This window comes from Phaseolus vulgaris, chromosome 2 (assembly GCF_051622355.1).
Source record: "Phaseolus vulgaris cultivar YP4 chromosome 2, ASM5162235v1, whole genome shotgun sequence".
NCBI classification, from domain to species: Eukaryota; Viridiplantae; Streptophyta; class Magnoliopsida; order Fabales; family Fabaceae; genus Phaseolus; species Phaseolus vulgaris.
The window spans coordinates 45,176,150-45,201,862 of NC_143499.1; the positions used below are offsets into that span (position 1 = coordinate 45,176,150).

Genomic DNA, 25,713 nt, shown 5'->3' on the forward strand with positions numbered 1-25,713 from the left:
GTTTAATTGTGTTTGTTAAATGGACAAAAATATCCATTACCCTGATATTCTAACATAGAGTAAAATGTCAAAAAGTTATAACCCTTTTGAAACACAGATTATGTTATTAGTCAAATTTGTTAGGCAAATTGTTTGTTTTACGCCTCTACCTATTAATACCATATATAAAAAAAAAAGGACCAACACGATAGTGATGTATAAATTTATAGATGTATTAATATATCTTTATCTAAAATAGAATTGGTTCTACTTGTTTAATTATATCAGTACAATGTAAATAATTTAACTATACAAAACTTGTTTTGATTTTAATATATTTTTAAATATTCGTACAGAGAATAAAATAATGATGTTTTGTGTAACACTTTTAAAGGCAAAAAAACAAATTAAAAATAACAAAAAGACAGTTTAGCAATTAAAAATCAAAACTGAGGTAGACGTTTATTTTAGCTGTGTTTAAAATATTTTAGCGTTGAAAGAATAAATAAAGTGATCATAAAAGAAAATATTTGGATTAAAAAATAACTTTATTCTCGCATGATGGGAAAACACGCATTTGAATTTCTCGTTCAGAGTCGTTAGTAGTAGAATAAATTCAAAGTTTTGATTTGACTTTTATTTTTAATTTCACAATCATATAACAAGAAAAATAAAGGTTTTAATTTGATCGATGCACAACTTTTTTTTCCAAATAAATTATACTCATTTTTTTTTCCATTACTGTCTCAGCCTATTTGACTTCGAATGTATTTGAAATAAGGCTACTTGCACCTAATACTTACAAAGGAATTAATTAATTATTTTACTATTAACATTTTGGATATTTATGTTTACAATATAAATAATATATTTTTGGATATGTTTGTCTAGAATTGATAAGTAATTTTCGAATATTATCATTTATAATTTTATTAAGACATCCAAAATGATTTTCGAATGTCAAGATTTGGAAGTCCTTTTTTATTTTTCGAATATAATATCAGTATCTTACAATAAATGTTTCTGGATATATAAAAATTGAAAGCAAATAAAAAAATATATAGAAATTAGATGATTTTTTAAGTTGTTTGCTATAAGATAAAAGAAAAAATATTACTACAAAAATCACTTAAATATCTAAAACTAATAAAAAAAATTAAGATGTAATAAATTAAATAAAAAATTAACAATTCTTTAACTAATTGAGGGGGAAAACATCCATGACAATTATTTTTATATTTTAGCTAAAATAAATTATTTTTATCTTTTAACAATTTTTTGTGCATATATATATATATATATATATATATATATATATATATATATATCTTTTTAATAAACAAATCCTTTTGTAGAATCAATAACAACTAAGTGATAGAGTATATAAAATAGGAAACATTATTACTAACTATTAGTTAACATAAGTTTAGTGACGTGTAACTCTTTGGTTTAGAAATTAAATTATGATGATGCTCAGTATAATAACAATGGAGATGAAATATTCTCATTGTAGACTCAAGAATCCTATAAACTAAAAAATAACTTTCTTTTATACTCAAACTTAACAATTAAGTAATGTATTAGTAATTAATAGTTAATTGGTGTTTTTAATCAAATAGAACATTTAATGATTGTCATCTTCAAGTCTTTAATGATTTGAGCGACAACCATTCACCAAGTAAGAACATTTAAATGTCCGACTTTAAGTAGGGTTAATCATTACATAAAAAATATTGTCTGTTTTGGAGTTTGAACGGTTTTCTCCTTCAAAAATTTATTGGAGGGTTAAGGGAACCATGCGTATTTAAATTGTCATTGACCTCGACTCATAAGCAAACAACTTGAGACTATTAGATATATCAAAACAAATCCTCTAATAAAGGACTAATGGAAGAAAAGTTTTTCAAATGAAATAAAATTAAAAATAAGTAAAGAGAATATAAATTTTGTAGAACATTCCCATACTCGAAACATCTTCATACTCAATTTAAAAGTTGTGTATTATTCATATACATACACGTGTCTAGTCAATGTAAAGTAAAAAAGAGATAAGTTCAAAAAATACCTACATAGATGTGTTAATTTATCTTATTAATTATTGTACGCTCTCTATTAGGAATAAAAAAAAACTTGTCCGGATAATTATTCTTCAAATTTATCTCAATTTTAATAAAAAAGTATCTATAGACTAATATATGCACATTTTTTTATATTTAAAAAAATAAAGATGAAATTTAACTTTAAATATGAAATGATGATAGTCAAACGAGTTCATGTGACTTATTCTCGTTCCTACTTTATATCTTTACTTCTTTTTTTTTTACATTTGTCAATAATTTGTTTTTGAATAATATTTTTCCATGGGTGTATGTGAATCCAAGATCTCACGAGGACAAATTTTGACCAGATTTGGAAATACTGCTTCATTCTTCAATTTGACACACACATTGGACATCATTATGAGATCCTCAAACTAAACAAATGTGTACTTTTCTTTATATATTTTATTAATTTGCCTATTTCTATTTAACGTGACTCTCTATTTACACTTATGCACGTGTGTTTTAAGTTTAGATAAAACTAATGATTCTTGGCTTCCTAAAGAAACACGTTTGTTTTTGTTTGCCAAACTTGTTTCCCTCCTTTCAGCACTCATTGCTTGACTCGTCTTCTACATTTTCATCTTTCCCCACTTTCAAGCATCAAATTTTAAAATGGTATATTCATAATAGAGAAATTAAAATAAGAACGGAAAGAACTAAAACTCAATAACTTTGATTCCATTTGTTGGCTCTAGACAATAATCAATATAAAATGTATTTTTAAAAAGTATAATTTTTTTTCTTTTTCAACCGTTTTTTCTAATGTTGTTGTGGAAAAAAGAAGAAAGATGGTGAAATGAAAGTGGAAAATATTGAAAGAAAAAGTTGTTTAGAGAGGGGAATAAGTCAATTGTTCCCACAAGATGAGGATGAGGGGGAACGTGCAATGGAGGTTTTCTTTTATCAGTATCCATTTGTCAGATCCACAAAGCCATAGCTTTTTGGTTTTTCCCATGTTTTTAGTTTATGCTCTGCTTCTTTGACCCGTAAGGACTTTTATGCTCTCGTACAACAAAAGTTTCTATTTTTCTCCACTTCATCTCTCAATATTGCTTCATAAATCCGTCTCTTAAAATTCTATATGAATTTTTTTATTCAATTATATCTAAAATATCCATTTCTTACATATATCTCACATTTTTTTCTTTTCATAATATATAATATAAGTCAGTTTAATAAGTTGGTTTAATAAGATTAAATTAAGTTTATTTTTTGACATAGTATCAGAATCATTTTGAATCTATCATAGCAATTATTTGTTAGGCTTATAAGACTATCTGCTATCAAACCATTATTAGATCACCTATAATATATAATTTTATGCACGAGTTGGTAGCCTTAACGTGAGAGATGTGTTGAAAATTTCATATCAATTAAATTAAGACATTTCACAGTGAGTGCAAACAGTACCTTATAAACCAAATTTTAAAAGGTTAAATTAAGTTTAAAATTCAAATAATCAAAATACAAATAATAATAAATTGTTATTACTAGTCACTGTGCTTACTTTTAGATTTGCATTTAATGGTTGTAAACTAAAACTCAAATGCACTCAATGTGGTGAAATGATTTTTTAATTACTCTCCTTGTGAAACATGAAACAGTTTTATAAGTTTTGATTCTTAAAGCTGATAATAATGAGGCCAATAATTGATTCCAGACTTTATGCAAAAAAAGTTATTGGAGACTCTTTTCATCTTTATTGAAAAATATGAGTTTATAAATGTCAAAGTGATACATTCTTTCACTATGCTTAAACAAAATTAAATATATCGGATCATTATATCATACCATGTCATAATACTATTTTTCAAATATATTTCTGCATTAATTCTTTTAAAAAAACAAGCATTAAATATATTTTATATTTCTAAAATATTAAATGTACTTACTTTCTATTTAATATTTTTTATTCAGTAGTGTGTAGACTTGTAGAAAGTATGGCATTAGTCTCCCATATTTCATATCGCAGAAAATATTGTGTGAACGTAAAAACCAAATAGGTTCTTCTTAGTCTTCAACATGGTTGAACGAAAAAGTAATTATTTACCAATTTTCTAAATTTGTTAACATTTTCTAAAATTAGGAATTAAATTAAAAGTTGAAAAATATGATTAGAAGAAGTATTTTTTAGTTGTTCATCCACATAACTCTCTTTCGAGCATAACAAGTCACACAAAAATGAGTGATTCTCAGCAACAAAGTTTTCTCCATAGACTGAAACCTTAAGCTTGATCACCACTAAACCAAGAACTAGTTAATTTGACACCATATGCAAGAACTTAAAAAAGAAGCAGAAAAAAGTGAATTTAGTAGTTAGAATTAATGTTACTTAACAATAAAAGTATCATCAGTTGAATTGTAATGTTTATAAGCAAATTTCGGTTTTTTCTTAAAAAAAAGGAAACTTTGAAGCGACAACATTGAACACGACCAGTTCCGTAGTTGGCAGTAATCTAACATTCGGCGGAGTGTTCAGCCCGTAACCTACTAGAAGCGCCGCCTCATTCATCTCCCTTTGATTAACATAACATTCCACAACCCCATTCTTCTTCTTTTCTCATCAAAATTTCTACTATATTATGTTTTTCCTATTTTCTATTCTATGGTTAATCTTATTATATAATAATAATAATTATTATTATTATCAAAGACTGCTATTATTATATATTATTGTTGTTGGCAACCAAAGGGAGGTTGAGGGTGGACTTTTTGTTCCCAAAAATTCAATCTTTGTTTCAGTCCCATACACCCCCATCCCTCTTCCCCCTCTCTTCTCTGTTTAAAACTGTTGTAATTTCTTTCTCAACTTTCATGCTCTTTCCTCACTTACAATTATTATCATTAGTATTATTTAATTCTTTATTAAGCACTACAAACAAAAAGGTGGGCTATTATATCAGTTCTGGATTTAGATGAGCTGAGCTGCCAGTAAAGTTTCTTCTGTTATTGTTTCTGTGCAAAAAGATTGAGATTTTGATATGGGGGGGCTTTGTTCAAAGTCTGCCAAAGGTGACAAGGTGTTTGCCAAAGCAGATGCACATTCTGATACCCATAAATCTGATGGCAAGAACCGCCACTCCACCACCATGGTGCCCAGTGATTTGACAAGTGCAAGGGATCATGAAGTGGACAAGAAAAAGCAAGAAGGTGCAGCTGCTGCACATACAGGGACCGGTTCTGAAGATTTCTATGATGGAATCCCACGCTTTAATGATTCTTTTCCCCATAAGTCTAGGTCAGTAAGATCAAGGCAAGCTGTAGCAAAGGTTGGTTATTTTTGGTTTCTCTCCCTCTTTCTTCTGCTTCACCAATCTTTTTTTGTTATGCAACGTTCTGTTTCTTGCTCAACCTGTGAACTGGTCAATCAGTAATCTAAGTCTACCACAAACCTGGTATACTCATGAACCATGTTGCAGTCCGTGATGGATTGGGTTAGATAGATCCAGGGTGAAAGTAGAGTTGTCCTCAAACTACTACTTTAGATTTTATTTGTTTGTTTATTTTGTTTTCAGATGTAAGTGATTGACAAAGATGGTGTTAATTGGCAATGAAAATTATGTTAGTTTATGTTACATATTTGATTTGGATTTAAGGGATAGCTTTTAGGGAATGGGATTTATGCAGGGATTGGTTGGACGTTTTGGAATGGAGACGCTATATTGTTGTGTGATGAAAAATTTGAAATATCATAGTTTATGTATACTTGAGTCTTGAGATTAGGTTAGGTTGCTTGTCCTTTGTCAGCATCGGGGTTGGTTGAGCTGGCCTTATTGGGCTTTGGGATTTCACTCTTGTTGAGTATGGATATTAAGTATTTAAGTTTCTTTGGAGATTTTTCCTCGTTTAACTATTCTTGGTATTCTTAATTTTAGCATTACCGCCAAACTTCTTTCAAATTGCACAGTCACTTACTTCATAAAAGCATGTCGGGAACTAGTATATCAAGTTTAGAAACACGCTGCCTAGGTTGGTCTAGGCAGTGTTGTTTCTGTTTAAGATAATGCCATTAGCAAATCATTGTTGGTAGTGTTATTGGTGTTTAAGAGATAATGTTAGCAGAAAACAACAACTTCCCAATTTCATTGTTGGTTTTTTCATTATCACCTGTTACATTCAAGTCAAGAATGAGTTTTCTACAGCATGAGGGGAGAATTGTAGTATTATGAATTATCGTTTAAGACCACGGACTATCAGCGTCACACCAAGAACAACAAACTGCACTAGTATAAACTCTATACTATAGTAGAAAGTGGATTTATGCTTAACTCAATTCTACAAAATCGACTTTTATGGTGAGGTTTTGGATCCACTTGTATACTTTTTATTAACTTGGGATTTCTGAACTCAGTTGTTTGGGATATATATAGTTTCTGGACAGATTAATCTACCTAGTTTACATTTACCTGAGTCTTAGCTTAGATTTTTCTGGTCTAGCAGTAGTACAATTTTTTGCTTTACCTTGGGGTTTTGTCTTTGTTGTTGAATTACAAATATTTGGAACTTGACATCTTTGATCTTTTGAGATGCTTCTTTATACATTTCTGTTTTTCATTTTGGTGGCGGAAGCGGAGGTTGTTTTTCCAAATTTTGGAGTAAAGAATAATTGAAGATTACGAAAGGCAAAACTTCATACAGAAGTCTAGTGGATATAATAAGAGAACACTAATAAATTGAGTAACTAATGTCCTAAATTTAATGAATCGGGGACTGGTATTCTGTTGAATTGGTTAAAATTGAAGTATTTCCTTCTATTGTCTGAACATAACATTCTTCATCTTATTTCCCTTATTTTTTAATTTACAACTGCAAACATGCTCAGTCTTCGTTATAGTGTTCCTATACTTTCAGTAGACCAAACATAAGGGTAAAATTGAAGCTATCTACTGAGATATTTCTATTTCAGGTCTCAGAGGTGAGTTTACGCCTGGGCAGAGCTGGTATTGATGTTTTGGACACTCTTGGGAGCAGCATGACAAATTTAAGTGGCAGTGGTTTTGTATCTGGCGCTGTGATGAAGGGGAATGAAATTGGTATTTTAGCATTTGAAGTTGCAAACACGATTGTGAAGGGTTTTAGTCTTATGGAATCTCTTTCAGCAAAAAGTATTAAGCACTTAAAAGAAGAGGTTCTTCCGTTAGGGGGTGTGCAAGATTTAGTGTCAAAGGATATGGATGAACTTCTGAGAATTGTTGCTGCAGACAAGAGGTAGCTATTGAATTTAGTCAAATTCCTAACAAGGGGCCTTCCTGACCAGGCCAACTTCCAACTATGTTAGTTTACCATGACTTTATAAATCTCAAACTGTATGTGATTTTGATTTATGTTTTCAGGGATGAGTTGAAAGTCTTTTCTGATGAGGTAATTCGTTTTGGAAATCGTTCAAAGGATCCTCAGTGGCACAACTTGGACCGATACTTTGAGAAGTAATATAAATTGTACTCACTCAATTCATCTAAATATTTAGTCGTTCAGGGTAACAAATTTTAGCCTTGCATGTTTTCATTCTGACCCATCTTTTTGCAAATTTTAGAATTAGCAAAGAACATAATTCTCCAAGACAATCAAAGGAGGAGGCTGAATTACTAATGCACCAATTGATGAATTTGGTTCAGTTTACAGCTGTGAGTATATTCCTTTACCAAGAAATATGTACTGTTGCTTCTGCTAGTTGCTTCTAAAGCTGAAAAAGTGAATGGATTTTTTTTTTTTGTAAAAATAAATCACTCAGGTCTGGTGGTTAGTTCAATCACTAAATGGTTACTTTTAACCACTTTTCAAATATTTGAAATACTTGAGTAATGAATTGTTCCTAAATTGGATTTTTTTTACCTAAATTTAATTTTGTACTATTTCCCAAAGATGTCTTGTTGTGGAAATTGAATTAAAGATGTTTTCACTACTTTTCTTATGCCTGTGTAGCATATCAATTGCATGTGGTTTTTTGCTACCCATCCCCCACTTTCTTATTCCTCCTTGTGACTCTTATCTGCATCACGATTTATGTTTGAAGTTAATTTGAATTACTATATTTGTTTAACATGTAATCAGTGGGTGTTATATGGTTGCAATTTCTTTCACCACCCTGTTTAAAGCTTGTAATATAATAAATTGGACTTAATATATAGGAGTAGGAGTAGTTGAGTACTACTACATACACTGATTTGAAATGAGACAAATGTGATCTTGGATATACTTTCTTTCTATGATGATTGAATATGTATAAATTGATTATTGTTGAAGGAATATGTCTTCATAAATAATTGCGAAAGCATTATATTTTCTTGTTTAAAAATTGTTGGCTTGATTAAATAATCTGAAGCGGGAATAGCTGTATTTATTGCTCATTGTGCGGTATCTTCTCATATTTACTTGTTCATATTCATGGAAAAAAGAAAGGTGACTAAATATCAATCTGTGTTATGAAAAATGATCTCCAATGTTTTCCTGGGTACAACCAAGGGCTCTATAATAAATCTATGCACGGTGTGAACTTGTTGCCCTGCATTTTCTTAAATCATTCAACTTTGTCTTTATTTCTGTGTTTGTGTGATTTAAGTCTGAAAGAAATGGGACAATAAATTTTTATGTCCTCAGGAATTATACCATGAGTTACATGCTTTGGATAGATTTGCGCAAGATTATCAGCATAAACGTGAAGAGGATGAGAATTTGGGTGCAGCTCAAAATGGTAATTGAAGAGTACTATTTATGACATAATATGCAATTTTTGTGTGACATAAAGTTATTATATATTGTATTTTGGCACATCATTTCAAGTTGATGTGGGACTGTTTTTTTTTCCAATACCTACACCCCTGATGTCCAACACTGTTGGGCTTCGTACTAGAAAGAGAAGATTAATTTTGGTATTCTAAAATAAACATTTAGGGGCTGGAGTGTGTGAAACTTAGACAAATCTCACTAAGCACAATTGATTCTGATGTGGTGGTGATATATATATATATATATACATTTATACACACATCATTCATGTTTATATTGAAAATGATCCCCAAATGTCTGTGCAGTTGAATTCATGGTTTAAGATTCACATAAATTATACTGATTGCTTTACTTGTTCAATACATTAGTCCTGTGTTTACTACGGTGGTTATTATCAAACTAAACAGGTAGAGAGTAGAATTATTTCTCGCTGGATTCTGAATAAAAACTAGGCTTGATTTGTTTAGGCCATTTTAATTTGGCTTTTGTGTTCTGAATGCCTTCATATGCATTGAGTAAGTAATCCCATGGCAACTCACTGCTATTAAAAAACAATAGTGTATCTCTGTTCAGTCAGGTGACTGTTCCAGAGCACGTCTTTTCATTTCAATTGAATGTTTTTGGCGCCTGAACTGTGATTCTAGTTGAGCATATGCATGGAGGCACAATGGTTATTATATAAAGCACTTTTAAAGGAAAACTCACTCTGAGCTAGAAGCTTGACTGTGTTATATTAAGCAATATTTCTATAGGCAATTTCTTATGTATAAAATGTTGACTATCTCTCGTCATCATGTAGGTGATGGCCTTTCAATCTTGAGGGCAGAACTTAAAAGTCAAAAGAAGCAAGTTAAACATTTGAAAAAAAAGTCACTCTGGTCCAGAAGTTTGGAGGAGGTGACTTCAGATTACTACTGCACATGAATGATTATCATCTCTTATTCTCCTCCAATCGACATGTATTATCATTTCATTTCATTTGAGCAATGCATAATACAATAACTAGTAAAGATACTGTAATATGTTTATTGATGGAGGTGGGTTCATTTTGAGCATAACATGAATGTGAAGTTGAGAAAAGCGGAGTGTAATTTATAATCTAATGGATTACAGGTTATGGAGAAGCTTGTAGAGATAGTTCATTTTTTGCATTTGGAGATAAACAATGTCTTTGGCACTGCAGGTAATATACCCACTAAAGGCTATCTGCTTCTAATATCTCTTCCTTTAGTCATTATTTATCAACATAACTTATTTGATATCATTGATAAATTTCAGCCTTTTTACTCCAGTTTTTTAGTGTTTAGAAATTAGCAGAATTTGAAAGGGGGGTGGGAGGGAAAGAGGGGTGGGTGGGGGGATGCAAGGAAGGAAAGTATTTTGGATTCATTCTCATCAAATTACTCTTCAGATCAAGTTGTAATGAAAGCTGTGTTTTTGTTTGTGATTGTAATGGTGTTTATCCATGGGTACCTGCAGATGACCATAAACCATTAATTCAAACCACCAGTAATCGCCAAAGATTGGGTCCTGCAGGCCTTGCTTTGCATTATGCTAATATAGTGCTCCAAATTGATACTCTAGTAAGTTTTTCTTCTTTATTGTATTCATTTCATAGCTTGGCCTAGGTCAATCAGTATGCTTTTTATCTGTATCTTTTGGTTAAAAGTTCAACTAAAGTAATGTGTAACTTGGCCACTCGCCCACTGTTTATTTGATTCAAGACACTTGAGCATTGATTAGGCTGTACATTTATTTTTTACCATTTTCTAATTGGTATATTATTTTTTTGTGGTCGAATCAGTTTCCCAGTCTGTATCATATGTAATTATTCTAGTTCATAGTTGTTTAAATAGTTGTCTGTTTACTGCAATGTGTGTGATTAAGCTTATGCACTGAAGAACCTTCCACTTAGCCCTTGCTGATGCTGTCAGGTTGCCAGATCCAGTTCTATGCCTTCAAATACAAGGGATGCATTGTATCAGAGCTTGCCTCCTAATATAAAATTAGCTTTGCGTTCCAAATTGCCAAGCTTTCATGTTGCAAAAGAGGTACAATATTACTGCTGGTACTTTCTCCTATATTCACTGTTCAACAATTAAGAAACAAGATAATGCTCTGAAAAAGTTTGAGATCAAGACAATATAAAAAAGCCTTTAGGGGGTAAAATATACAATTGTATATTTGACATTGTTGATTTATCACCCCTCAATCAGTATTTAACAGGCTCAATCTCCTATGATCAATCCTCAGCTAATACCTTGGATTGCATTCGATACTTAATCCATTGGACTTCCCTTATAACCTTCCTAGATTTTTAGCAACACATTGCAACTTCATGTTTAATTTGAATGGCAAGGAAAATGATGAAACAAAAAAAATAGCATTTCTCTTCTGCTTTCAGATTTGTAATTTCAATCGATCAAAATTTCCTATATTGATTTAGTAATTTTAGTTGTGTATTTGCCATGTCCCTGTGGTGCTGTTTCCTGCAGCTCGCCATATCAGATATTAAACAAGAGATGGAGAAAACATTGCATTGGCTGGTTCCAATTGCTACAAACACAGCCAAGTAAGATGTCTGGCTTTGTAATGCCTGTTTGAGAATTTTTTTTTTTTCTGCTTTGACAATTAAGAATTTCTTTTAGTACCAATTCATTTACTTTCTATATGAACTAACTGTTTTTCTTTTGCTTGGTTACTCTAAAATTGACTCAGAGCACATCATGGTTTTGGTTGGGTAGGGGAGTGGGCAAGCACTGGGTAAGCAACCTTCTGTTTCTATTTTGAAATTGAAACTTAGATGTTTTACAGTGTACACTTGTTTCTTCTCTCTTTTTATGCTCCCTTTTGTTTTAAAATTCTTGCAGCTCTGAGCTGAATAAGAAGACCGTGAAGGCTGATGTGATGAGGATTGAAACGCTTCACCATGCTGATAAAGACAAAGTAGAAAATTATATTCTTGAACTTCTCCTATGGCTTCACCGCTTGGCTATCAAAAGTAAATCCGGCATTGATACAGGAGAAACAAGGTCTACCTTAAAGTCCCATGTCAGCTCTACCCTGCAAACGACAAATCAACAATCTACAAAAGCCTTACCACCATTGTTAACAAGTGACGAGCAGCAAATGCTGCAAGATGTTAGCAATAAAATTTGTAAAAGAGGGATCAGTAAAAGTTTGGACTTTGACAGTTTGAAGAATGGATTGACAGAAAATACAAGACTTACCAAGAGCAGCAGTTATTCATCAACAAGTAGAAGCAAAGAATATTCTTTTAATAGAATTTTATCCAAGCTTCCTGTCATTGATTTTGTTATTGACAAAAAGAGAGCACTGGATGTGATTGACAGACTAGATGTGGACAGATAAAATGCAACTATTGTTGAGTGCCTTTAAAAGGAAAGGGTTGTAGCAAGACATGGACACAAGAATGGACTTCTTTGTGTAGATATACAAAAATACTCATGCTTCAAGTGTGGAATGCCAAATTTGGCTACATTTTTGGAACCTTGAACTCCTTTGCTTCATTATGGTAGGGTGCTTTGTTTTGGTGAAATGCTGCTCCACATCATGATGTAGATATGGAATAAAGGAAATTGTTGGGTTGAGATGAGATCATAATCATTCTTGTTTGTACCAATGTGATTGAAATGGCCACTAGCTATTGGAGCAGAGTGGATTCTGTTTTTTTTTTGTTCTTGAGAGTGTATAGACAGTGAGGATATGGTGTACTTATGATTGGTTTTTATTACATGTATAATTGTTGGTTTGGTTATCTTGCCTATATGCCTACGGACACTATTGGGTTCACTCAACAGAAAAATTCAAGAATTAAGAATAAAAGTAGTATAATAGAAAATTCTATACAGAGAGTACATTCTCAATGCAAATGTATAAAGTATATACAGTATTTTCTATATATATAGAATTTAGAAATAGAATAATAGAAAATTGAGATAATTAAGATAAAATATCATTTAACACAGGTTGTAGACTATAGATAATCTAACTAATTTTAGTTCTATTAGATATTCTCTAGTATATGCTGATAAAAAAGAAGAAGATATTCTCTAGTATACAGTATTCTATGCTCCTCATCATATGTACTTATAGTGTTCTGCATTCTTTATCAGACAGACTGTTCATTAGATGTTCACATAGACGGTCTTCTGCATGTTTATCAGATATACTCAGATGGTCTTCTGTGTTCTTTAGATGCTTATGGTAATTCATTTACATTCTAAAACATTAGTCAGTGTTCTATATGGAAGAAAAATAAAAACGATGCAAGTAAATTTACCACATAGAAAGAGCCAAATTGTTCCTTTCTTTGAGTTAGAGAGAATGTGATAAACTTTTTTTCTTTCCCAAATTTGTGGTAAATTGCTTAGAAAGCAAATCTTGATGCAAGTATAGCTATGGTGTCATTTTGATGCTTCCAAATTTGTTAAAATATGTATAGAAGAATACTAGCATTATAACTTTTTTTTCTTTCTAAATCTTAATTAGCATCATAACTATTCAATTGGAGGTAAATAATTTAAAACACTTCAGTAATCTTTGAAGAAACATATCAATAGTATTTATACACATTTTAACAAATTATTGAAGTAGGGAGAAATTTTCAGTTTCTAAAAATCAAAAGTAAAAATAAAAAAATTATTACTGTATAAATTTTCAAAATAATTGTTATAAAAGTAATGAATTTATCATACAAATTTGTTATTAGATGGTAATACAAAATTATTTTACAATTATATGATTGGTTATTTGCAAACCAATGTAATATGCATTAACATGCTTACTGGTTGAAATCAAAGTCAGTTTGTGTTAATTATTAATCAAAATGTTAACTCTTGAATTATATATATCATACCCTTTTATTTTATCCACAATTTCTCTTCAATCTTCATCAAATATGACACTTCCATATTTTAAAAACTTCTATGGTTGCTTACAAAGTACCAGGTTGTCTATCAATTTAGACCAGTTTAATGTGTGTTTTGACTTTTTCTTTAAAATAATGTAAGTTTAAAATAATGTTATAAATAGCTTACGTTCAAAAGACAATTGTTTAATAGTGTAAACAAATGTGGTTTTAGGAGAAACAAAATGATTCTACGTTAGCTTATTGTTTAATGGTAAAGAGGTAATTCAATTGGCAATTGAATACTGCAAAATTAAAATTTATCAATATTTTATGACGTTGAATCAAGACCAAAAATATTATGTATGTCAACTATCCAAATTATGTGTTGTCACTAAATGAAGGGGTCGACGTTCTTAAATAGTTCAATTTTGCAATTTTCAAAATCATAATAAATATTATAAATTTAACTAACCTAAAATTTCAAACCCAATTAAATTTTTTTAGGATGCATGTGGCAAATTCTCCATACAACATCCTTTCTTTTTACACCTTGATATTTATGGTAATTTTCTGATTTTAAAGTGGTATTAGTTGTTTGTGACTCGTAACGAACATTCATAGTTAAGATAAATTTTATGATGTTACTATTTACTCTTTTTTTTAGTGTATATTAGATTGCAAAATTCGTAACACTCTCTTAGTATAACTTAAAAAGTAATTTTGAATCTAAAAATACATTATGTATTGTATAATTTAAAATACATTTTAAGATTACATATGGATTATATAATTTTTGATACACACTATAGTAATGGAGTGATACGAATTATACAATCAAAAAACTATTATCGGATTTGAAAATACATTCTACGTTCTATAATCTAAAATAAATTTAAAAAATAATATATATATATATTCCAGATTTTACAATTTGAAGTGTAAAATAAAATAGCATTTTCAGATTATAAAATAAATAATATATTTTTTAAGAATAAAATGATCTTTTAATTTGACATATGAAAAAACAGCCTATATATTCACATATGGTGAGCTGAAAGACATGTACGTTTATTACTTCCAACATATACAAGTGATTAATTTCACATTTTATTAGGACATCTCCAATATAACGATCCTACTCAGATCATATGTTTAATACCTTAGTTTTATAGAACTTTCTTATCAAAACAACAATGAGATAAAATATAAGATTTTGAATATTAAATAAAACTGATCTATAAAAATTCTATCTTAAATCATCTTTTTTACCATAATTTTTTTTATTAATGTGGATCTTATAAAATTTCTACATTAAAATAAAAATTGCAAGGTTTTAAAAATAGATTAAGATTTTATATAATGATTCTTACATGGCAGAGAATATTACACCATATACATCTTATGATTAAAGGTAACAAATTAAGTCTAATTTGATATCTTTTTCCCAGTATTTCATAAATATAATTGGTAGATTTTTCAGTTAAACTTATAAAAACTGAATAAATTTGATTACCTATAGGCCCAAAAACGGTACTACTATTTCTTATTCAATTTTATTTTCTTGTGGGTGAATTTTTTATAAATTTAGAAAATAAAGGATAGTTTTGACTCGGACCAATTGACTAAATTAGGTTAACAAATTTGTGATCTCATGAAAATTTAACTTGATTTTTTTTGGTGACACATTTGTGGTACACTTCATTTCTTTTATAAATAAATATATATATATATATACATATATATATATATATACACAGTATAATTATGACCATAATAAATTACTTTAAATTCATATTAATGTGGTAAAAATAGCTTTTGGTTTTCATTTTTTTCTATAAAAACATTGCCACGAATAAAAGATAATTACAATTATAATGCTTTTTTTTGCATGCGACTTTTTTATTCTTCAGTTGTATTACACTAAGTTTCAGTTGGAACACGTATAAGTTGAAATCTGTCTTATGATGATAGAAGACTTCTTTTGGAAGAGCTTATGATAATGGTTTATTGTGTCTTCAAATTATTTTTACAAGTCTTCCAACAAACTTGTAAATGTAACTTGCAACCTGTATTAAAAAAACTCATTTTCTCTTCCATTACTCAGATAAATACTTCTCAAGCACTTGTATGATAAATACTTCTCAAGTAAGTTGTTTATCCAAAACACACTACATAACTCTCCCAGGGTATGAAATGAATGTCCCCTCATTGTCTTAAGAGTAAAATTTAAGTGGAACTACTGCATAGAAATCACTGACACAGGAATACATTCAAACATTCAGGCAGAAAAAATGCAACGGGCATGACTACACAAGCCTTTCCCAGAACTACAAGGAATTCTGCTAAGGTATCAGCAGTGCAGGTATACACAAATAATGGCAAATGTACAAAGGAAAAGAATCAGTTACTAATATATACACACGTCCATATCATTGAACTTTACCTGAGGAGATCATCTTCTACAATCCCTCATTTGATAATTTCAAAAACTTCCCACCTCTTCATCAGGTATCACGGTTAAAAGAGAGTATTTTACTTTAAGTGATATCTTACCCTTATCCACAAAAAGCCTTGCCCCAGACACAACCCAGTAGCCAGGATAGTCTTGTGGCCCTCTTATCATTTCAGTTGTGTCAACAAACCTTAGAAGTTTGGGTGACTGAGTAGGCACAGGAGGCCCCCCAGGGTATAAAGCAGAGTTGATGTTTACATCGGATGGTCGTGGTGGCGGCTGTTTTTGTGGACCTGAGAAGTGAGTGCTGATCATTGAGATTATTCCAGATTTCTGGTTCAAGCCAGGAGAGCCATCCCACTGAGGATCTTTCAACTTGGTTGCACGGACAACTTTACAGAAATGAAGTCTTAGAAATAGAACTTTCTTAAGGCCAGTATCTCCAACTTCGAAGTGAGCACCAGTCACAACAGCATGATCATCATCTGATTGAACAGGAGCTGTACAAACATGAGAGAAACTCTTCCACTGGACCTTCTCATAGTACTTGCGTTCTGAAGAGTCATTGGATGCATTCCCATTAGGCTCATCCTGGAGTTGGAAGGTTTTGGGCAGAGAGGAGAGGTGCTGCAAATGGATTGCCAAGCAGTTACTTCTCTTTCCTTCCAAATACAATCGAAGGCCTGTCACAGGCTTCTTTCCCACATCAACCTGTATGTAGGCAGTTCAAGTCTGAAACATTAGGTACAAGATATCTAAATAGTGAATGTATTAGCAAACTACTTTTGATGACTAAATAAAGAAACAGAAGGCTCTTCATCAGTACAACTGTGTTGAGAAAATATCGGGTACAAAAGTAAATCTGACAAGATGCAGCCCCAGAAACATAAAATCTAGTCATTAAAACTTTTATATGAAATATGAAGTTTGTTCACCTATTCATACATTGACATGGAAATATTTGATAATAGTTAAGGAGATAATATCAGCAAAAGGGAAAAACAAAATCATGATAGTTATATTTCTAATTTTCACTTTTGGCTAAAATATCCAATTAAATAAACGAGATGGTGATTTTTATTCAATAGTTAATTCCTAATCTCTTATGTAGACAATCGTGAAAAATGGAAATAGGCAAATTATGACCTAATGTAATAATAGTTCAAACCACAAAAGCAAAGGTACACACATCAGAGAATATATTTCCTCATCTGTTGAGAAGAACTGGACAAATTTACCTAAAAAAATCAGCAAAGCAACCATACATAAGCACAAATGGCATACTACAAAGCACACACTGTAACCCCCAACTAAAGGTTATATTCCTTTACTTTCAAATATCTCTATTGGTGGAATAGACCAAAATGAAAAAGCGGAAAAAAAATATTTTATTACAGTAATTCTGCAAAATTGCAATGTCTTCTTGATGATACAAAAACTGACCAAATGCTCCTATTTATACTGACACTCTACGTTCAGTAGAAGAGCAACTAGTACAAACCTAGAACGGCAACACTTCTAAGACAACAAGAATCCTAATATCCTCAGTCTCTCAATTTAAAATTAAAGAAAACAGAAATAGACCATATTTTCCTTGTTATGACGGTTATATAAATGAGGAGGGAGAACCGACATATATTAAAATATCCATTCACACGTATTGAAGTAAATTAAAGAAATCATAGAGCCAAAGATAACAACAAACCAACTGATACAAAAAGTTCAACATAAATCTGGTAGCATTACCGGTGTTGTGTTAACATAGAGCTTAGGACCCAGGAAACTGAACTGTAAAGATGCAGTGTTTTGAGGCTTCCTTTCAGGACCAAGGGCAAGCTCACCAAATACAGGGGCCCATTGTCTTGGAAGCTGGAACTCCAAAAATTGATGCAGTTCTTCAATTGGTGGTTTATCTGCAGTCAAGATACAGAGGATGATGATTACATTTTACTAAAAGACACGCTTTTTAACCTCCAATTCAGAAACAGTAGTGGTCCATGGCTGCTCAGTATCAGCACAATGCTATCACGCACCATTGATAATTATGCCAAAAACAAATTACGGGTTTTTCTAACTAATAATAATACCATCACATCTAAGTAAAATTTAAAATGTAAATATAAAATGGCTAAAGGAGTCACACTTAGTTGCTTACATCTTAAATAGAGGTTCATAGCATGAGTTAAATATCCACTTCCATTTATTCCACCAAGTAGAGATGTAATTGGTACAAATGACATTGATATCACATCAGGTTGAGACAGAACAGTTTGGCACCACTCACTATGGGACAAAGATTTTTTCCCATTTCCACCTTTCCTCTTGCATATGAATTTGATATCCTGCACCTATATTGTTCAATGAAAAGAAAGAAAGAAGTAAAGAATACTTATTTTGTGACCTTTGTATTATTTATTTATTTTTACTTATGGACTGAGAGAACATTGCTACTGAAAAAGACATCAATTTGATGACTTCCTTGGCTGGAACAATGCACTGAGGCAAAACAAATAATATTGATCCCACATACCAAATTCAGATGCTAAAATGTGGGTTTTGATATGCAACATGAAAATACTGGGTTAAACATACAGTTTCAAAGATTAAATATCTAAAACATAATGACGCAAATTGACAAAAAAGTAAAATAAGTATGGATTAATAAAGTTCTAAAACAACAAATCGAGCAGGAAAAGTCTCTTTAGCAAAAATATTAAAATTTGCACCAGAAAACACAGGAAATTTAAAAAAAAAAATAAAGCTGAACAAACAAGTCCATCAGCTATATGTTAAAAATTTAAGTTTTAAAAATTTGGTAAAGGAATCAGGTAGTAGTTCTGTAAACCCAAACCAATACGAGAAATCTTAAGGATCCTGAACCTCGCGTAAATTCAATTTAATAAAATGTATTTACCTCTGATTCATAGTAGGAACCAGCTTGAATGTCCAGGAAACCTCGAGCATTGTTGTCCTGCATAGGGCAATGTAATATTTTCTTTAGAAAAAAGAATAAATGTTAATAAGTGGACTGACTTTACCACAAATAAATTGTATCTAACCCTATACCCCACAGGATGGTCCTTTGTTTTTCTTTACTTTTATTTTATCTGTTTTTCTTATTTCACTCATGATTATTCAGTCTTAATATATTCTGTTTTTCTTTACTTTCATTGTTGCTCCTGATTTTAAAAAAATTCATTGGAAGACACAAAACGAAACTTTTTAAATTCCTTTCTAAACTACCAGTTACAATGTAAAGCGGTTGATTACACGATTCCTTTAACTTATGAGTTGCATAATACAGAATGTCAAAAGTGACTTATTACCAAAATATTCTACTGTTTTACTGGAAATATATATTTCCATCAGTAAAGCCCTTGGATATCCTTTTTATTAAAGACGAGGATAATCAGGTTATCTGATATTAGACATCCTACAATCTAAAGATCAATATCAGACTTTTAAATATCACCTGAATATAAACCTTATAATTTAATTTTTTTAAAGCATCTACACATTCAATGAAACTGGCCAATATTTACAAAATCACACCAACAAAAGTTTTTTTTCCCAGTAGGTTAAGTCTTAGCTTTTTAGTTGCCTGAATCCTCTTAGAAAGTGGACTTTAAATCCATCTCCAACAAATCCAACATTGTGATTGTATTCCATCTAAGACTGAGTTTTTGGAAAGCCACATGAGCACAAGTGTTTTTTATGGTCTCTCGTAGAGTTATTTTAGTCTTCCACTATCTCTATTTATAGGTCCATCATCTCCATGTGATCAATTCTTCTTACAGGACCTTCTGTTGTTCTTCTCACATTACCAAACTGTTCTTGGAGAAACCATATCATCTTTCCCCAACAGGTGTTTCCTACTTTCTCTCTAATATACACATTCCTAATTATATGATTATATCTTTCATTGTATGTTACTCATCCACTACAACATTATCAACTTCGCAATTGGCACTTTACCATCTAAAACTAATGGAATGCATTCTTATTCCAACTGACACTTGTACACAATGAACACAAATCAGAGAGCTACATTACGACATCCAAATTTAGAACCATAATGCCTAAAGCATTTGGTATTCATGGGTGGTATTAAGGTCTACGGAGTTGCATTACCCTAGGAAATATTCCTTACTATGTGTATGTATAACATACAGAACCTATGTACTAAATTCTGTTGAATAATAAAGCATTCTCATTAGAGTCATCAGTGGCGAGCAGAAGAATCTGTTGGAAAGCCAAAGCTCCACTATATAAGCATTCTCATTAGAGCCCATGTCGAGCCAAGTCGTCCTGGACCCATGTCCAGCAGAGTCGGTCCGGGCCCATGTCGAGACGAGTAAGTCCAGACCCATCTGGAGTCGAGTAAACCCGAGCCATGTCCATTTGAGTCGCCTCAGGCCGATGTAAAGTCAAGTGGGTGCTGGCCGATTTCGGGCCCAGTCAGTGTGGGTCGACATCGGCTCGAGCCAATGTGGAGTTAAGTCGGTCTAGGCCCATGTCGGACCGAGTCTGTTCGGTCTGATATCGAGCCGAGCGTTCCCGAGCCGATGTGGAGTTGAGTCGGTCTAGGCCCATGTCGAACCGAGTCTGTTCGGTCCGATAACGAGCTGATGTCGAGCCAAGTGGGCCAAAATGATATTGTACCGAGAGGGCTCGGGCCTATGTCGAACTGAGTCGGTCAGGCTCGATATCGAGCCGAGTCGGCCCAGGCCAACGTTGAGCGAAGTCGGCTCGAGCCGATGTCGAGTCGAGTCGAGCCGGTCCAGGCCCATGTCGACCTGAGTCTTTCGGGTCTGATACTGAGTCCAGTGGGCCCGAGCCAATATCAAAAGATGATCGGGTCAAGGCTGATGTCGATGTCGAGCGGGCCCAGATTGATGTCGAGCCAAGCGAGACCGGGCCGATGTCGAGTTTAATCCATTCGGTCCCACATCTAGCCAAGTTGGCGCAGGTCGATGTCGACCCATGTCGAGCCAAATTTGTCTAGGCCAATATCGAGCAGAATCGGCCTGAGCCCATGTCCAGCCGAATTTGTCCGGGCCCATGTCGAACCGAGTCGATTCGGGCCAATGTCAAGCTGAGTTGGTGTCGAGCCGAGTCAGTCCAGACCGATGTCGAGCCGATTCGGCCCGGGCCCATCTCATGCCAAATAAGTCTGAGCCGATGTCAACCAAAGTCGATCCTGGTCAATGTCGAGACGAGTCGGTTTAGGTCGTTGTTGGGTCGAGTCGGCCTGGGTAGATGTCGAGCTGAGGCGGTCAGGGCCAATGTCGAGCGGAGTCAACCTTGGTCGATGTTTAGCAGAGTCGGCTTGGGCCGATGTCGAGCGGAGTCGGCCCGAGCCCGTGTCGAGCAAATTCGGTCCTAGACGATGTCGAACCGAGTCGGTTTGGGCAGATGTCGAGCCAAGTTGGTCAGGGCCGATGTCGAGCGGAGTCAGCAGGGCCCATGTTGAGTCGAGTCGGCCTGGGACCATGTCGAACAAATCGGTCCGATTTCGGGCTGAGTTGGTCTGCGTCTAGGTTGAGTCGGCTTAGGCCCAGTTCGAGCCAAATTAGTTTGTATCCATATCAAAATGGATCTAATGTAATTGACAAAGTGAATTTAATCTAATTAACAAAGTGGATATAATCTAGATTTAATCCACTTTAAATGGATTTAAAAAAAATCCAAATAAATTCGATCTACTTAAAATAGATATGGATTTTAAATCAATTCATTTGTTTGGATTTGGATTGGATCTAGATTGGATTTTGAAAAATCCAATCCATGACCACCCCTACTAATATAAAGCATGGCAGTGTGGCCTGTGGCTCAGTTGCCACCATACTAGGCCTCCCTTCACAAATTGCCTATGGTGGTAGGCCAAAAAATCTGCCACACCATCCACCACAACAACCATCGTGCTCTATTTAACATCATTGATTCTCATTCTCTCTAAAAGATTCTGTTCTAGCTTCCTCTATATCTTCCCCTCTAAATTCAACATCTGTGAAAATGTTACACCATCCACCACAACAACCATCGTGCTCTATTTAACATCATTGATTCTCATTCTCTCTAAAAGATTCTGTTCTAGCTTCCTCTATATCTTCCCCTCTAAATTCAACATCTGTGAAAATGTTACCATCCACCATTCAACTAGAGATATGATCAATGCAATCCTTAATCTTGGGTAAACCTCACCTTACAAAATTTATTCTGTGACATTAAGTTAGACTCTTAGCCCAAATTCTAAACGGTATCAAAATCTACACTATATCCCTTATTGGTCACCCGTACATCCCATGCATTAGATATCTATTCATATGCATGAGGGGATGTTGCTGTTAGGTTATCTGCATTTGTCCACCCTCCAAATGTCTAATGCTGGGGGAGGGGGGGCATTGATATCCCGTGTTCCCTACAAATATGGCCAATGTAATTTTTTAAACCTTGGACAGTTCTCATCTCACCATCACATGCGTGTAATTTACCCATGTACAAACATACTGTATACCAATTTCCTGCTATGTTAGCACCTAACTACTGCTAGAGTAATGGTTGGTATCTAGTCATGCCTTATGTTGTTTTTTAATTGTATTTAGTAGACCCGGTTGGAAATCTCACATCAACTAGAGATATGGTCAAACTATAGTATATAATTTGGTACAAATCTCATCTTGTAAGTCGGTCTTGTGAGGCTAACTTAGACTTAAAGTTTATTTTCTAAGATGGTATCAAGGTCTATTCTCTATCAAGGTTTGTGAGGCCTATCATGTTACCCGCTATCGGGTTTTATTACCACCATCCACAAATGAGATGGGTTGGAAATCTCATACTGACTAAATATATAGTCAAACTCAAATCTTATAATCTCCATTTTTTCATCTCCATCCAAGGCAGTGTTAGTACAAATCTTGCTGGACTTACATTTCATAAATTCCAGTTTACTTCCACTAGAGAAAATAGAATTTGATTAAAGTTTCCCTTCACAGCTGTATATACCCCTGATTCCATCTTTCAACTCCCTCACCAGGTATAATACAAAAAAGAGCATACCCTCATTGTAAAATGGTGTAACCTTATAGAATTTACCAAAATTAATGAGAATAAAAATAAAATTGAACTAGAAAAACTTCAAACCTTTTCCTTTTCATTAACCTTCCCACCAACAAAGAATTCATCTGCCATGTCCTTCAACTTTTTCTGTACAACGGACGGTTGGACAGGAGATGAGTACTGCTGCTTTGCATAGATTATATCAGTTCCTCCTATTTTCACCCCAACTATAACATGAGTTCCATACTTCTCAATGAATCTGAAATGATAAGATGAAAGATGAGTTGCAACTCCAACATTGCAAGTGGATTTGTTAATTGAAATGAATGGAAAATTAGTTAAATATGTGTACACTAAACTTGTCAGAGTTCCGACAGACATAAGTTGGTATGTTTGTATTAGCATAGACTTTTGAACAAGGTTGTCAAACTCTATAGTTAACTCTTAATCTCTTACAAGTTTACAGTCCTAGATAACGAAAATAAGTTAACTTGCTATCAAACTCTTTTCTGAGTAAACTCTTTAAACTCATGAATTCATATAAAATCTCGAGCAAGAACCCAGTTAACAAGTTTGAAATCAAATATAATTTTTTCCTGCCTTTACCCAACAATGACTGTTTTTTATTATACTAAAAAAATTGAAGAAATTACATCCGTTTTGAATTGTTTTCACATTAAGAACTTGATTTTTTGAATTTATATATGATTTAGTCATTTGTGTAGTTTAATCTTATTTAGTTCTAATGTATTATCACACTTTATTATTGTGAGCTGCTACTTTTCTTTATTTGATACGGAAATATTGAATTATTGTTGTAGTAAGAGTATTATGTTATGTATATATGTCACTAAAAGCTTTTTTAATATTTTTTATATTAAGTAAACTCTTGTGAATCTCCCAGTTGAATCTACAAGTTGAGTTTAACAAAGCTCCATGAGTTCATGTAAACTCTGGAGTCTGACAACCTATGAGATTTTGTTCTAGCTATAGTTAGCTTTCTCTGGACACCTGTAGAACACATCAACTAAGCATAATTCGATATTTTGCTGAATCAAGGAAGTACCTTGTCAAGGCAGCCGGATCCCAGGATGAAGGAACAGCTTGTTTGACATGATCTTTAAGAACTAGCTGGGTTCTCTCAAATGCAATGTTGTAGAGTACGATGGATACACCATCAAAAGAAAGAGTCTTGGTATCGGCAGCATCCTTTTGCCAAACTGATGTAAACCCAAACGCAACGTTGAAATGGCCCGTTGGAATCTTACCAGACAGTGACAACTCCTGGTTGAACTGTTCTGACATCTAAAACAAAGTACATATTCCTTGTTAGACTAAAAAGAAAACCTCCACTTGTCAACAACAACATAGTATCCATCAACTTATTATTTCTCTAAAACAAACTTGTTCTTATCACACATCAACTTTCTCTCCGTCTCATATCTAATCTAACTACCTTTCTTCTTGTCTATCTAGCCAATTTTCATCACATAACTTATCACATCCACCACTTCCTCTTTCTTTTATTTTACTTTTCTTTTTATCTCTCGTTTATACCCCAGAAAAAAATGTGCATTCCAGCATGGACACAAACAACCTTGTGCCCATTAGGCAAATTTTCACAAACAACTCCCCAGCTATAAAACATGCCATGATGGCAAATCTGTGATTGAAGTTAATTTGAAGACACATCGTTCCATTATTTCTAATTAATTTAAAAAATAAACAAGTCCTTCCTCTCCTCCACCACATTAATAAACTTCAAACTTGTTTACCAAAAAGAAACCTTTAACTTAAACCAAGCAATCATTTTTCTACACAGTCAACTTCAAGCTTGGTTAGCAGAAACAAACCTTTGACTTAAAACCCGTGATAAAAGTTAGAAATAACTTTTCTTTCACAAAGAATATTTATGTACTATATAAAAACACAATCTTTACTATTTTTAAGTAACTTAAAACTATGTACTAACATTTTCACAGCTTGTGGGGTTAGGAAAATGGATATTGTAGTACCTGCTGAAAAGAGAGGACATCGGAGCACAATCTCATGCGGTCGCCTTTATCGCACTTGATGGATTTGGGGACATTGGGGATAGAAATCCGAGGAGGTAGTTCCACAGTTCGGAGGTTGCCATCGTCGATAGCGATCAATCTTGAGTCATTCTTGCAGAATTTGAGCCTGAGATCGTTGGTGAGATCGTATCCCAACCCAATGACCCTTATGGCGTCTCCCGCCGCCACCCCCTTCTTTTTCCCCGACAGCATCTCTTCACGCGCTCATCACCCAAATCGAAGTGAATGAAATTGAAAGGATGTGGCTTTGGTTCTCTCTGTGGGAATGGAATTTGTGCAGAAAAGAGAGAGGGAAAAGCAATGGATGGAGTTCACGAGAATTGGAATTGCGAAGAAAGAGAGAGAGAGAGATTTGAAGGTGGCTGTTTGATAATGTCTATAGTCAAAGGAGACATAGTATTATTATACTTCCTTGCCTTCTCTTTGTGTTACTATGTTATGTCTTTT

General features: G+C 33.1%; 2 protein-coding genes across 4 annotated transcripts; one reads left to right on the forward strand and one right to left on the reverse strand.

The window, feature by feature from the left end:
- The first annotated feature begins 4,482 nt into the window (after window positions 1–4,482).
- LOC137812529 (protein PSK SIMULATOR 1) lies at window positions 4,483–12,585 on the forward strand. 3 transcript variants are annotated; one of them, XR_016518840.1, is made up of 12 exons: window positions 4,483–5,350; window positions 6,988–7,289; window positions 7,415–7,507; window positions 7,615–7,705; window positions 8,679–8,772; window positions 9,607–9,704; window positions 9,921–9,984; window positions 10,281–10,390; window positions 10,742–10,858; window positions 11,263–11,379; window positions 11,526–11,570; window positions 11,678–12,585. XR_016518840.1 is itself a non-coding variant. In XM_068614569.2 (12 exons), exons 1-12 carry the CDS (start codon window positions 5,063–5,065, stop codon window positions 12,177–12,179), a joined length of 1,881 nt encoding a protein of 626 aa, XP_068470670.1. In that variant the 5' UTR covers window positions 4,483–5,062; the 3' UTR covers window positions 12,180–12,585. The 3 variants fall into 3 exon arrangements, 2 of the variants coding, with proteins under 2 accessions (XP_068470670.1, XP_090155141.1); XM_068614569.2 differs by having other exon boundaries at window positions 11,303–11,379; XM_090299015.1 differs by having other exon boundaries at window positions 4,512–5,350; window positions 7,415–7,519; window positions 11,303–11,379.
- Window positions 12,586–15,869: 3,284 nt separating this feature from the next.
- LOC137812530 (MACPF domain-containing protein At4g24290) lies at window positions 15,870–25,696 on the reverse strand. Its single transcript, XM_068614571.2, has 7 exons — window positions 25,207–25,696; window positions 24,258–24,496; window positions 23,276–23,450; window positions 19,047–19,103; window positions 18,288–18,480; window positions 17,879–18,045; window positions 15,870–16,843 (listed from the first exon to the last, which is right to left on the reverse strand). The coding sequence occupies exons 1-7, from the start codon at window positions 25,456–25,458 to the stop codon at window positions 16,163–16,165; spliced, it is 1,764 nt and encodes a 587-aa protein (XP_068470672.1). The 5' UTR covers window positions 25,459–25,696; the 3' UTR covers window positions 15,870–16,162.
- Window positions 25,697–25,713: the final 17 nt, after the last annotated feature.

Excerpts from the sequence above, each read along its gene's own strand:
- LOC137812529 (XM_068614569.2), top strand. The coding sequence starts at position 5,063 with ATGGGGGGGCTTTGTTCAAAGTCTGCCAAAGGTGACAAGGTGTTTGCC. Across the intron at positions 10,391-10,741 it reads TGCTCCAAATTGATACTCTA|GTTGCCAGATCCAGTTCTAT; the intron begins GTAAGTTTTTCT and ends TGATGCTGTCAG. Across the intron at positions 11,380-11,525 it reads ATTGCTACAAACACAGCCAA|AGCACATCATGGTTTTGGTT; the intron begins GTAAGATGTCTG and ends AAATTGACTCAG.
- LOC137812530 (XM_068614571.2), bottom strand. The coding sequence starts at position 25,458 with ATGCTGTCGGGGAAAAAGAAGGGGGTGGCGGCGGGAGACGCCATAAGG. Across the intron at positions 23,451-24,257 it reads GATCCGGCTGCCTTGACAAG|ATTCATTGAGAAGTATGGAA; the intron begins GTACTTCCTTGA and ends TTATCATTTCAG. Across the intron at positions 18,481-19,046 it reads GTTCCTACTATGAATCAGAG|GTGCAGGATATCAAATTCAT; the intron begins GTAAATACATTT and ends TGAACAATATAG.